Source organism: Biomphalaria glabrata, chromosome 7 (genome assembly GCF_947242115.1).
Source record: "Biomphalaria glabrata chromosome 7, xgBioGlab47.1, whole genome shotgun sequence".
Lineage (NCBI taxonomy): Eukaryota > Metazoa > Mollusca > Gastropoda > Planorbidae > Biomphalaria > Biomphalaria glabrata.
This window is the reverse complement of record NC_074717.1, coordinates 46560361-46574529: the sequence shown is the minus strand read 5'-3', so window position 1 is coordinate 46574529 and position 14169 is coordinate 46560361. Positions and strand designations below refer to the sequence as shown.

Sequence of the window (14169 nt, the reverse complement as noted above, 5' to 3'; positions counted from 1 at the left end):
TTTATTCCAAAATCCAAAAACATTTTTATTATCAAAAATAAGTACACTAAGTATAAGTATGATGGATCAGGTACTGTTGATAAATTTTTCTAAAAATGACAACAAACATCTTTATCTGACATGAAAAAAAATATTTTTAAACCAAAGCATGAAACGTTGGGCAGAGAATATCCAAAATGAAAAAGCTGTGGAACTAGTACGATAAATGATAAAATGATGACACTAACAAGGTGGTTCCATTGCACTTTGCCAAACTAATTAACAGACATACACACATTGATTAACATTATACTTGTACAGCCTGATAAACTCTAGCCAAGCTGTGGTTGAATTTGAAATATGTAACCATTGATATGTATATAGCATCTCATTATTGAATGACTTGTTTGATATTATTAAAATGTTTGAAAATAGTTTGGTGTTTGAATGATTGTATATATAGATCTGTTACTAAGTTTGTTCCAATGATACTGTTCAATCCTTTACAGTATTGTCAGCTTGAAAGGGAGAGGGCCATATTGTGAGATCCACTGGGGCTCACTAGGATCTTTCTACAGGGAACAGTATCAGGGAAAAAGAAGAAGAGGCAGACAAAAGAAGCAATGGGAAGACTTGTTAAAAAAAATGGACTGGCCAGTCAATGGAAGAGAGATTCTCATCCTGACAAATGACAAAGAGGAATTTAGAGAGATGGTCAACACTGACATATATATATTATTTCTAAACAGGTCAACACTGACATATATATATTATTTCTAAACAATGGAAAGGCTTATACTTTTTTAGTAAACATTTTGACTAAGTCAAGTGTGCCCCACAGTTTCTCATTACTAACATTTGGATAAGACTGGAGGATAGTAACTCTAGTGTGCAGCATTTCTTATGGCTATAAAAATCTAGTCGGCTTTTAGTCACATCTAACTTTTTAAAAAGAAACAATTAGTCCAGTGTGTCAACTTGCCTACTATTGACATTAACTACATCTGAAGTCTGACAACACAAGAATACTTAATTATGGTAACCCTGAGAAAGACAAAACTTGAAACTTTACATGCTGCATAGATTAAAGGAAGTAAAAAAGTATATATATCTTTCTGTTACATACCCGTACAACATTTAAGAATTTGTTCACTTTGATATCAATTGTTGTAAATAAAGAAAAAATAATTAAAAACTTACCACACTTCTAAAAATTCAATCATTTTGAAATTGAAAGCGTAAATAAAAAGCATTTCTAAAAACTAGCTATCCAAGCTTTAAAAATTTTCTGGATTTTTATATGAATTCTGTATCAAAAACAAAAAAAAAAAATACAATTATAAAATTCTGTCTTTGTCATCAAATAATGTCAAAGTCACAATCATTTAAAAATATATCTTAACATTGGGCTTTGCTCAAGTTTAAAATTTTACTTATGACGGCCTGGACATCCACATTCTTATCCAACTTCATGTATTTCCCGCACTTGATCTCGACGACGGATACAAGTTCTGGGGCCAGTTCTTTTAGCATGTTCATATGATTCTCAACATCTTCTGCAAGGAAAATTTTTTATTTTCAATACAGATAATTTATAAAAAAAGTAATGATAAAGAATGACGGAATCATACTATTTTTTTTATCTCAGGAACACACCCCAAGACATACCTAGGATTCTAAAGAAGAAAAAAAAAAAGGGGGGGGGGGGGGGGGGAGAATTCAGACTTTAATAGAGGGTTAAATACTAGACAGATACTTGAAGAATGCAAAACCCAAGATGTGAGGCAGTCATGGTATGTAAAAAGTGCAGACAAGCCATGCTGCACACAGACCAAACTCCTAGCTTAAAGCTAATAGTGGCATTGCTTAGCGTGTCCTAGTCAGGTCTAACGCTAAGGGAGTAAACCCTAACTGAAAATCAGGTTTTTGAGCCCTGTAGGTGGAGTCCTGAAGTCACACGACCCCAAACTGAGGTGGCGTTTTATCCCTTCAGATCCGGTCAGCATGGAAGAGAGGCAGCTGCTGACAATTTGGCAGCCCCAGCACTCACAAATTTAACCCCGAGGCTTCTCCCCAGCAAAAAGAGGGCACTCGTTCTTAGGTTACAAAGAGACATCTCTTGGGATGTGAAATAAAAAATTGTGTCAACCCAACAGTAATCTCACTTGCTGTTTTCATAGGAGAGTTTAATACTAGCATCTTATTTTTTTGGTAAGAATAAATGTTAATGCCCCACGGATTCACTTATGGATTGGATTTACTACTGGCACCCTGAAAGTGTTAAGCAAAAACTGCATACTCTATGAGTGAGAAAGCAAAAACTGCATACTCTATGAGTGAGAGGCCCAGATTTACTCTGGCTGTGAGACCCTCATATAGAAAACAAAAAAAAATTATAAGGAGAACTGATCAGGAAACAACTACATGGTTGAACTCAACAGGATTATTGATCTCAACCCTCCAAAAAAAAAAAAAATGTGAATGAAGAAGAAAAAAAGATGCATGGGATTCTCCACCAACTTTACATCAATGTGTCTTATGGTACATAATACATGGGAAGTGTGGTCGAGAGGCCAAGTGCACTTGAACTTGGCTACCTAGAATGGGGCTCGAGGTTCGACACCCGACTCGGGCAGAGTTGTATTTACTGAGCGCCTAAAGGCAGCACAGAAAACCAACTCCTAGATACCCCCCCCCCCCCACTGGTCCACAAATGAGATTGGACCAAAAGCGCTCTGAGAATGCTATAAGCATGAAAATAGCGCTATATAAAAGCTATAATAATAATAATAATAACATAATACAAAGTTGGTACTGGTATAAACAAGTTTCAGAAATGACTACGTCTAAACAAAGAGTTCCAGTAATCACAAGTTATATAAATGTAGCATGTCAAGTAAAATCTCCTTCAAATAAAATGGCTATCTTGTAAAATTATCTCTCTCAAATGAAATGGCTATCTTGCAAAATGAAAATAATTAGTCCATTGAAAGTATTCTTACTTAGGGACATGCCATATTTATAATTTTCTTCTATTTTCTTGTAGACTTGGTCCAAAGGTAGAGCCATTTTTTTTTCTGTCACAAATAAGCTGAGAGTCTTCGGTTAAGGCCAACATATTCATAACTGCTAACACTTTTGAAAATATGGATTATAGAACAGTAGTAATGCATTTTTGAGAAGGCGATCAACCAAAAAACTAACCAGGTCAGAGAGTATTCAGGGATGTTTCATGCGAAGCAGCTGGCTTGGGCTATCGCATAGAACATAGGATTTGAACAACTCAGTTTATTAAGTTTTTAAATAGTCTTCCTGACCAATCTGTCCCATTAACACTTAATCAAGACAGCACTTTGTAATCTAAAAGGTAAATGTGCATCAATGGATCTCACACTAATCCAAGAAGATGAAGCAGCAAACAAATGGAAATGTTTTAGCAAAAAAAAAAAAAAAAAAAAAAAAAAAAAAAAAAAAAAAAAAGGGATTATTCTATGGAAAGCAGCATATACTTAACGAGAAGGAAATGAGAAGGCTGACACACTTGCCAGGTGTGGGAGAACAAACACACAATTAAACATGGCGCTCTACCCAGAAGAAATAAAGACATTAATAGCGTATAGAATACATGAGAAATGGACAAGCCTTCATCCAAAACACAAGGAAGATGACGCCTATTATAAGCTATCCCAACAAGATCAACATTTAATCTTTCGCCTCAGAACTGGACACAACAGAATGATACGTCGTAGGACGTAATCATCTTCTTTTTTGAAGTAACGTCTGTATTATATAAGATAAGATAAGAGACGACATAAGTTGCGGAAGCTCAAAATTGGAACCAGTGATATCTGCCCATGTGGAGTGTCACCAGAGAATGTCGACCACGTCCTTCAAAACTGCATTCTTTATCAAGAGGCCCGAACAAGACACCCTTGTAGAAGTTTCAGGAATAATAAACAAAGTCCTAGAAAGTAAGCACAAGCAAAATTTCTTAGCACTCACCCAAATTCTGAAAAACTAATTTACATCATGATCAATGCATAGTTTTTAGGCATAAGAACAAGACACAGTAGGAGGAAGCAACACAAGTTTCAGAATGAAAATAAAACCCAAGAAAACATATGACTTTGCAGGCTAGCACCAACGCAAGCCAACTAAACCCCCAAACTTGCACACTGTCTCTATATTCACAGTCGAGCTATTAAAACACCACAATGCTAGACAAGCTCTATGTGAATTGCCTGAAGTGGAAACCAAAAGCAACACAAGTTTCAGAATGAAAATAAAACCCAAGAAAACATATGACTTTGCAGGCTAGCACCAACGCAAGCCAACTAAACCCCCAAACTTGCACACTGTCTCAATAGGCCTAGTCGAGCTATTAAAACACCACAATGCTAGACAAGCTCTATGTGAATTGCCTGAAGTGGAAACCAAACCTCTGCACAGTTCATCACAGAAAAATAGGGCCTTAAATCTTTACATTGAACACAAAAGGGGAAAAAGTCGTGTGAAAAGATTTTTGTAAAGAAAGTGACAGCATAAGTAAATTACAAATGAAAGGATACGCTCTGAGAGTTCTAATGATTTCTGGTAATTTGTTCATGATTTTAATTTTTGTATCTTCTTCTGGCTTTCTGGTAAGAGCTTCCTCCATCCTCTGAGCTTCCTTGGCTCGAATCTGTAAGCAAAAATGTAGAGTTGATACGCAGAAAGTTTGCATAGAAAATATCAATAAGATGGTTTGAATATTAAAATAAGATGCTATAAAGAATTCAACTTCAAATCAAATTACAATTTTTTATTTGCTTGAACTTAATTTGAGATCACCTGTAAGAAATAAAAAAATATTTTTTTAGCTATTGTTTCAGATTTTGTTGAATTAACTTCATAATGAAAGTTAATTTTGGATAGATTACAATATTAATTTAAAAGTCTCTTACATTCCATTTCCTATCCTGTTAATTCTATATGTTTTTAAAATGATTCTTTTATATATATATATATTTAAAGTCAAATTTAACTTCATTTGTAGTTAGACTTGTGTGCCTTTTCTTATTATATTAGATGGGCATGTGAAAATGTATAAAAAAATCACAAGGCAAATACAGGGCCAACTAAAGTAAATATATCCTTTGTCACAGCCGCTAATGATTTTGAGAAAATGTTAAAAATATGGAGAGATTAAGAAACAAATAACAAACAAAAGCTAATTGAACCACCTTGGCAAGCAAAGCTGGAGGAATGCCTTTCATTGTGGCAGTAGTCTGGTTACTGGATGTGGAAGCAGAACATTCTACATTGTTAGTTTGACTCTTGGTGGTACCTTCTTTTTCACTATCAGCAACAACTTTTGACAAAGCTTTTTCCACCTGATTTAAGAAAAATTGATATAAAATGTTTTACATGTTTCGGATGTTCCTTCAGAGTTGAAGATAATTACTTCCTAGTCCAAACCTCCCGCAGGACGACGGGGGATGGGAGCGGGCAGGGTTTGAACCCGGGACCATCAATAAATCTGAATGACAGTCCAGCGCGCAAACCGCACGACCAGGCAGCCATCCTGCATGGAACGACTTCAATAACCAAAAAATAAACTCAAATTACTGACAATGTGACATTACCATATTAGCTTAGACACCACTACAAATTTACTAGAATAATAGTAGATTACTGAGACAAACACTGTTGGTACATATTGTTACAGCCTCGAGACTCATAGTGACTTTTTAGTCACTTACCATTAAACATGTCTTTTGCACAAAAAAACAAAGCTCTTGGTGAGAAATAGCATGATATTTTAGGAGTTGCAACTTGGTCCTCAGAGAGGCAGGACATATATTTTTCTAATGAAGGCATTTGTGTTGAGTACTGCATATAACTATAATTTTTTTTTCAGAATAAGGAGATGTCATTTTATTCTTGAAGTTATTGTTTAATTGTGCATGACACATGTCTTCTAGTTTATGGCTGGACTACCTGTCAAGTTATTTATTTCAATAAATTAGTGCATTGCCCAGTGCATTTTAATACTTGTGACACTGTTAAGGCTTCCGCGCGGTGTTGCTTCTTTGAAATATAACTAGTGTAGATCTACGTCTGACTGGAAGTAACACTGAACTCAAACTACTTCAGTAACACCGGCGAAAAGCCGAAACAATCAACATATGTAGTCGGCGCTGATGTTGTTCCACAAATATATTTAATAATCACGAAGGGAATCGTCCGATGTCAGCTATGTCCGTAAATCCGTATATCTATTCTACTGCTCTATACGAAGCGTCTTCTTTGTAGCGTCACTTAGAGCGTTCTTGTTTTTTAACCAACTTTACGTCATCGTCGCTAAGTAAAACTTTGCCCTATTCCCGAAACAAATAACTAATTCCTAATCATGTCATAACACACTTAATTATGACTCAAGCTCCTCCTAAGTCTCAAGCACACAGAACAACATGTTAAGAACCCAAGGTACATCAAGACAATAGAAAGAATATTGATGTTCCACACATGAAACAGATTATACACGACAAAAAATACCATTGAGACCTTACCAAAGGATTTAGTCTTCCTCTCTGTTTCTCTAAGACATCTTTAGCCGAATGGTAGACTTTGACTTCAGGAGGTTTGGGCAGTTCAGCAGGGATCACCTCTGGCACTTTGTCAAGTTGAAACAACGGATGCCAGCGAGTTATTTTATCGTCTGGAACGTTCAACGGGATTTTGAGAGAGGCCAAAAATTTCTGTTGGAAATAGAAAAAAAATATAGTGATGATAAGCGTTATATCAGATTTGATTCTAGTAAAGACGGGCAAAATTTATATCAAGAGGTCAAACAAAAGATTACCTTGTGATGTTCTTTCAAATAAGCAAGCAGTCTTTTTTTAAATACGTTTTGACGCTTTAATAACAGTGAGGCAGAAAACATTGGTTTTCCTTCAGCAGTGAGTGGACCCGTAGAATCTGAAACAATGCATACGAAAAATAAATAGTGATTTGATGTATTCATTAGGTAGTAAGATCTAATGTCCTGATTGCTGGTTTACATTGACAATACTACTAATTATTTAAAGACAGGCATAGGAAATCAGGTGTTAATTAGATAATGAACTTTTTGAGGACAATTATTTTGTAAAAATGTTAACATAAAAATAATATGTTTTAAATTTTTGAAAAAATCATATCAACTAATCTGGACTGTACCAAGGCTAGAGCAGCATATAAATATATACAAAATAAATAATGGTGTTCAATAATATTTATGTTAATGATATGTTAGTCGTTAATGAACACCATCCATTTTTTTTAAAATTTGTATATAATATTGAAATGCATTACAAAAAGGAAAAGAAAAACTGTCTTGAAGCCATTCAGTTTTGAAACAACTTAATACATAAAAGTAATCCTAGACAGCAAAACAAATTTCAATTTTATTTATATCAGACACCACCACAACCCAGCATAACCAACATGCTGTATGGCTGTGCTGAACAGCTGAAAAAAAAAAAACAAAAAAAAAAAAAACAACAACCCAGCATAACCAACATACTGTATAACTGTGCTGAACAATTGAAAAAAAACAACAGCATAACCAACATATCAGACACTAACCTTCAACTTGCAGATTTGGTTCCACAGTAAGTTGATAATTTGATGAGAGTTGCATCCCATATTGAGGAATGTTTTTCTCTTGTCTATAAATGTAATCATCAGGTACAATTGTTTTAATCTGGCCCAAGGCCTTCATCTCAAAGTTTCTGAAAGACACAATGATAGCTTTAGAAAATACTACATCAGTTAGATACCATCTCTCAGCATATAATGTATAAATACAAATTTCTGTTAATTGAGATTAAGGCCAATGTTCCCTTCTACTCTCTTCCAACCTTTAATAAGACAGTCACACACACACATTCTTTACCCATGTTCTGTCACACTCATACACACATTTTTTACACATGTTCTGTCTCACAGTCACACACATACACACATTCTTTACCCTCTTTTCTCCTCTTTCAGACTTCCCAGGTTTATGTAAAACAGGGCATTTTATGATTTGATAGTCAACATTGGTGGATATGTTTTAACAAAAGGCTAGCTTTTGACTTTTTTAGTTTGACCTTAACAAAAGCCTTGTGGCTTAAACATCCAACATTTTTTATTTTTGAGGTGGCTAAAGGGTACAGTGATTTGCTTCCCAACTGAAGGATATCTGGTTTGAATCTTGGTTAAGACTGGGATTTGGAATTCCGTGATTTTAGGAGGCTCCTAAGTCCACCCAATTCTAATGGGTACCTGAGATATTAGTTGGGGACAGTAAAGACGGTTGATTGTTGTGCTGGCCACATGACACCCTAGCTAACTGACGGCCATAGAAACAGATGACTTTTACATCGCTACCCTATGGCTCACAAGGGGTAAATTTTCTACTTTAAGTTTTCCTTAGAAGCTATCATTTTATTTCTATATATTAAATCTTTACACATTTTTCAACCTGTCTTATACTTTAACCTACGTTTGGGTACTAACAACAACATTGAGTTATGTTTGGCATAATATGGGGGTCTATTTAAAAAAAAAAAAAAAAAAATCAAGGCATAAAACATCTAATTTGGCACAAACTGGTTATGTATTTAGTCTAAAACTGATCAACAATGCAACCATAAGGTGTGTAGACTTACATTGCTGCCAGCCAACACATTTAAAAAAAAACAACATGTTTAGAAAAAAAAAAATAATAAGGATGCAAATTAAGTGTCAATATAAAAAAATATTATGTGTCAGCCTGGTAGAGCACACACAAGAAAAAACGTAATAGTTAAAATTTTGCTGAGGATTAAACACTCAATATTCAAAGTACAGTCAATTTTAATATATATATATATATCAAGTACAGTCAATTTTAATATATATATAAAAGTATAGTCAATTTTAATATATATATACAAGTAGTCAATTTTAATATGTATGCAAGTACAGTCCATTTTAATACTTCTAGTCTTACTTCCTAGTGATGTTTTGTACAGCTGTTTGTAGCTTGCTAAATGTACAGATCTCTGAGCGGTTGTGCAACATGCTAACAACCTGTTCCACTGACTGATGCACTCCTTCGAGGGTTTTGTATGTGTAAGGGAGGGTCAGCGTGGGAGTGCCAGGCTCCGTTAGATACTCAAATCTCTGGTAGGCTGGCAATGTGCTGAAAGAAAATTAATTAATATACACTAGTCAGATTTGTTTATACATAGAGCTGATAAAAAAAAAAAAGAAAAAAGATATATTTAATATTAAAGACTGTAACTGAAAAAAAAAGCTTTATAAATATAAATGACAGCAGACCTGGTTCGTTCGGGTTTCATGTCTTGTGCCTCCACTTCCACATCATGGCTGACAGCTTGCGAGACAACTGTTTTATTTTTGTCAATTAAACTTTTCAATTCCTCCAATTTTCCCTTTAATTGTGACATTTGACCACTTTGTTTCAGCTTATTTTTTATGGCTTCTGATTTCTGAAAGAACGGGGTATGATGAAAAAATTTTTTTTTTTACTAAAAATATAATCAACTCATTTAATTGAAAATCCAAACGAAAAAAAAAAAAAAAACAACAACTCAATCACTGTCTAGAGCTTTGCTGCCTCAACACACTTTTTTTTTCATTCAGAAATCTTAAAGACAGGAAATAGTCCATTAAGTAAAGACTATTCATCCATCATAAAATACAGAATCTATGTATTCTTTTAGAAATTAAATATTAAAACATAGACAACAGAACAAAGATTCATGAACTAGTAAGCTTGAACACAGTGTGTAGCATGAACAAACACATTAGCTTCACCAAATTTAGTGATTCAATGTAACAAAGTGTATTGCAAATCCAAGAAACATGCATTGGCCAGTTTAAAGTCTGAATCCCTTTTCAACTTAAGCAAAAGTATTATCCATGCTGCTAGTCTTTATTCAAGTTAAGGCAATTAAAAGTTTTCTACATTTTTTTAAAAATTGTGATGTCATACTGATGACAAAGCTAAATCAATAGTACTATAATTATCAGTACCTCAAGTCTTAAAACTAACTTGATGATAGGGCAATGAAAAATGTATTGGAAACTAATGTAGTATAAATCACTCAGCTACCTAGCAAGGGAACTCAAGTGTGAATCTTAACGCTGAGTTGTGTTTGCTGAGCATCTAAAGGCAGCACGGAAACCTTCTCCTAGATAGGTTGGACCAGAGTTCACTGAGCATGCTACAACACGAAAAATGCACTATAGAAGAGTAATTTTAAAACAAGCAAAAAAAAAAAAGCTTAAATTAAGTGTATCAGTTTGTAATTTTAAATGTGTAATAAGCCTCAGACGATAATCTATAAAGGGAACTAATTCAGCTTATACCACCACTTCAGTCAAGAACTTGGAAAGGAGACTAATTCAGCTTAAACTACCACTTCAGTCAAGTACTATTTCTTTACCTTGTTTGAGATACTAAAACAAAGTAATTTATTACCAAAAGTTAATTAACTAATTAGTTAATTTTTTAAATTGATTCTTGTGTTGTCAGGTAAAAGAAATAATTGTGCAAAATTTCGGCTTGATTCGAGATTGGGTGTTGGAGAAATAATGTGTACAAACTTTTGGCCAGACAGATAGAGTGAGTTGATATAAGCTTTGTAAAAAGTCGCTGGCCTAAAACACTCACCATTTTTGAGAGCTTCAAAGGACAGTTGTTTCTCTTAGGCAAATCTTTGGGTGTGGTTGTTGCTGGCGGGTTATCTCCCTTGAGATTGTCAGAAGTGATTGTCTCAAGCTGACTCTTTTCTTGAAGATCTTCAACGGGGGATGGGGGCAATGGGGACACTTTATCCATCGGGGTTGGGATGACTGAGATTAAGTTTACCAATTCTTTTTTCTCGGAAGACAGTGTCTCAGCCACTTCTTGATCACTTTCATCCTGTGGGAATAGTGTTAAATATTTCAAGCTATCTCTACTTCATTTCAAAACAACTAAAAAGCTTTTAAGTAGAATGCTAATACTTTAACTCCTTCTCTCCTAATTGACGATAACATTAAATGTTTAATTTTATAAACTTTATTTTGTGTTATATAAAAAGAGCATGCATTCTCCTTTGATTCTATACCAAATAAAACAATTTTCTGATAACAAACGACAAAGCTATTGAAGCCCAATCATAACAGGGGAGTGAAATAGTAATGCGCAAAATGAATAATTCCATCGAAGCGTGGAAAAATAATTACGGAGAGAAAGAGTTAAGATATCAAAATGTCTGAAAAATAAAATCATTCCAAGAGTAAATTAAAACTTCCATTGGGATCAAGGATAGAAACTTAGAAAGGAGTATTTATGTTGTAAAATGTTTCAGATGTTCCTTCAGACTTGAAGATAATCAACTTCCTACCCTAAACATCCAGCAGGGCAACAGGGTATGGCAGCGGGCAACATATGAACCCAAGACCACAGAACATCAGTGCAGCGCACATAACGCACGACCAGGCAGCCATAGTTAACCCATTGCTGCTGCATTTCTAAATGTTCATTGTTTAAAATTTAACAAAAATGAATACACATTGTGTGAAAATAAATACCAAACTAAATGTATATATATTTATATACTAGCTGAATATGACCAGTGGCACCCGGGCCTTAGTTTGAGTATTATTGATCTGATGGAAAGAATTTCGATCTATAATGTCAAACTTGGAGAATATTCCCCCCACATTTTATTATTTATCTTGTTGTAAACCTGTTCCCCTATTAATAAATTAATAACCAATTTTTCCATGTGCAAACTAGTGTGATTTTTGTTTGTCTTGGAGGGCATAAATGACCTCAGTAAGTGTATTAGGGACATTAGTTTAATTTCTCCATAGTAGAGATTGTAGATTTGTTTTTGTGATCAATGTATATAAATATATATTTAATATATGAATTCGATTTGGAGCATTGTAAAAGTACTCTGGGAATATTGACCCATTACAACTGAATTGTGAAAGAAGAATTCTGCAATCAGATTGATAATGGTGACTGGGGAATTAGTGAGTTTTTTTTTTTTGAATCCCATATTTATATGTCCTAACAATAATCTGTTCAGTGAATAGTAATAAGCAGTGTTACATGTTTCCCAAAGCCTAATAAGCTGGCTGATAATGGGGTTTAAAAATCACCAATAACTGCAACCTACCCTCCTTCTTCCCGAGGAGGTGAAAAAGGACTTTCAATACTATCATATTTTGATACTAGCGAGTAACTACTAGTGGACTGTGACCCCAGGAAGAAATCTTGTCTGCATCTCTACAAACACATTTATAACTAGAATATAATTGTATTGGCACTATTAGAAATATAGCAAAATGTGCAATTTTTATATAATATACTAATATTAGTAAGTAATATACTAAAAAAACGTACAATATAAAAGTAAAAGTGGGCCACCTAATTAAAGACGTGAAAAAAAATATGATGAGGTGTTCTCAATATGGGCTTATGAGAGAGACAAATCTGGAGTGTTCAATATGCCATGGCACATGGCTATGGCACTTCACTATTATTATTATTATAGCTTTTATATAGAGCTACTTTCATGCTTATAGCATGCTCAGAGCGCTTTTGGTCCAATCTCACTATGGCTTTACTTTAAAATTAAGGCTTGTTTAAACTAACAATAATACAATCTAATGTCAGTAATGTGTACCTTTTGTTCTGTATCTACTTGTACTTCTTTCTCAACGAGTTCCAACTTCTTTTTAGCTGAAAAAAATGCATCAACATGAATCGTCTTGGCAGGATGATTATCAGATGTTAGTCTTTTAGTTTTAACTAGTGTTTTTTTTTTTCTTGTCATGATATTTTCATGTCCATGTTCATTATTTAATTCTACATCAGGCAGTGGTCGCTTTCTTGGTGTAATATATGCATTGTCAACTTGATCATCCCAAACAGATGTAATCTTATCGGTTATAGTACTAGATTTAGATGTAATAGTCAATACATTAGATCTAGACCTAGATCTAGACTTAGATCTAGTGTTGTCATCAGTCACTTCACTGTCTTCAGTGACATCTGGATCTGCAGCTGGCTTGATTGTAATAGATCTAGATTTCCCATGCTTAGTATCTAGATCTAGATCAGCTGTTGATTTGGAGCACTTATCATTATCTGTCCCCATCAATTCAATTTTTCGCCTTTTTGACGGATGACTGGGCACATTTTTTTTCTTCTTAGCAAAAAAGGAATCTATGCAAGTTTGAGCCATTTTACTCACATACATACAATACAACAACTTCCCGCCATGGCACGGAAGTAGTAGTTTATTTATTTCGGACATTACATGGATTCGGACATTCGCTGTTTTTGTGGTCATTAAATAATTATTTTAATATTAATGGCCTTTGTTTCGGTGTTTATTCTCCTTTGTACAGGTAACTTAATAATACAAAATCCGCCTTCCGATTTCTTTCTATAATTATTTCTTTCTTTTATCATTCATTCATTGCCACTGCCTCTAGTCTCAAGTTTGTCCATTCAAGGCCAAACATCACTATCACGATAAACCCCAATACCACTTTATGTAGACTTTATGTAGTCTTTGTAACTGTTTCAGTGATCCAAGCATCAGTGCTTCACATTTCAGCAAAGAGAGTTCTTTCAGAGTCTCAAGATTTTTTATTCGTAGTAGTTGTTGGTTTCCCGGTGATCTTGTAAATATAGGATAGGCCTATATAAAAAAAAAAAAATGTAATAAATAAATAAATAAATGTAAATCATTAATACATAACAATGATGACAACTCTTAATCCAGCCTTTAAGCCTTTATCCTTGATTGTAACATTTGGGCTTGACAACTTTGCGTGCAGATAGGACTTTTGACTTGTTTTAGTGATTTTTTCCAAAAGATGTCCTTTAAATCAACATTTTATAAAGTTTATAGATCTATAGGATCTGAAATGTGTTGAGATACTGTCTTCGCTGGAAGGGTTGAGCAGATGTCTAAAACTTGTCCTATCTCTGTTTTATTTAGATAAACTCATTATAAAAAAAAAATGGATTTGCAAATACTTAGCTTTATAATGTGTTATTGTAACGAGGCTGATAACTTATTTTCTTCTTATAAAAAAAAATATATATAGGCTACAGATTTAAAAATTAAATTTTATCTGAGGTGACATGTTTTGTTCTGTCCT

The 14169-nt window shown here is 34.1% G+C and overlaps 1 protein-coding gene across 1 annotated transcript; it reads right to left on the bottom strand.

Annotated features, from left to right (window-relative positions):
* LOC106064702 (DNA replication factor Cdt1-like) lies at positions 1–13288 on the bottom strand. The gene is made up of 11 exons (XM_056036337.1): positions 12681–13288; positions 10670–10921; positions 9313–9482; positions 8981–9172; positions 7588–7733; positions 6824–6939; positions 6531–6719; positions 5202–5351; positions 4548–4660; positions 2982–3070; positions 1–1535 (listed from the first exon to the last, which is right to left on the bottom strand). Exons 1-11 carry the CDS (start codon positions 13254–13256, stop codon positions 1378–1380), a joined length of 2151 nt encoding a protein of 716 aa, XP_055892312.1. The 5' UTR covers positions 13257–13288; the 3' UTR covers positions 1–1377.
* Between the last annotated feature and the right edge of the window lie 881 nt (positions 13289–14169).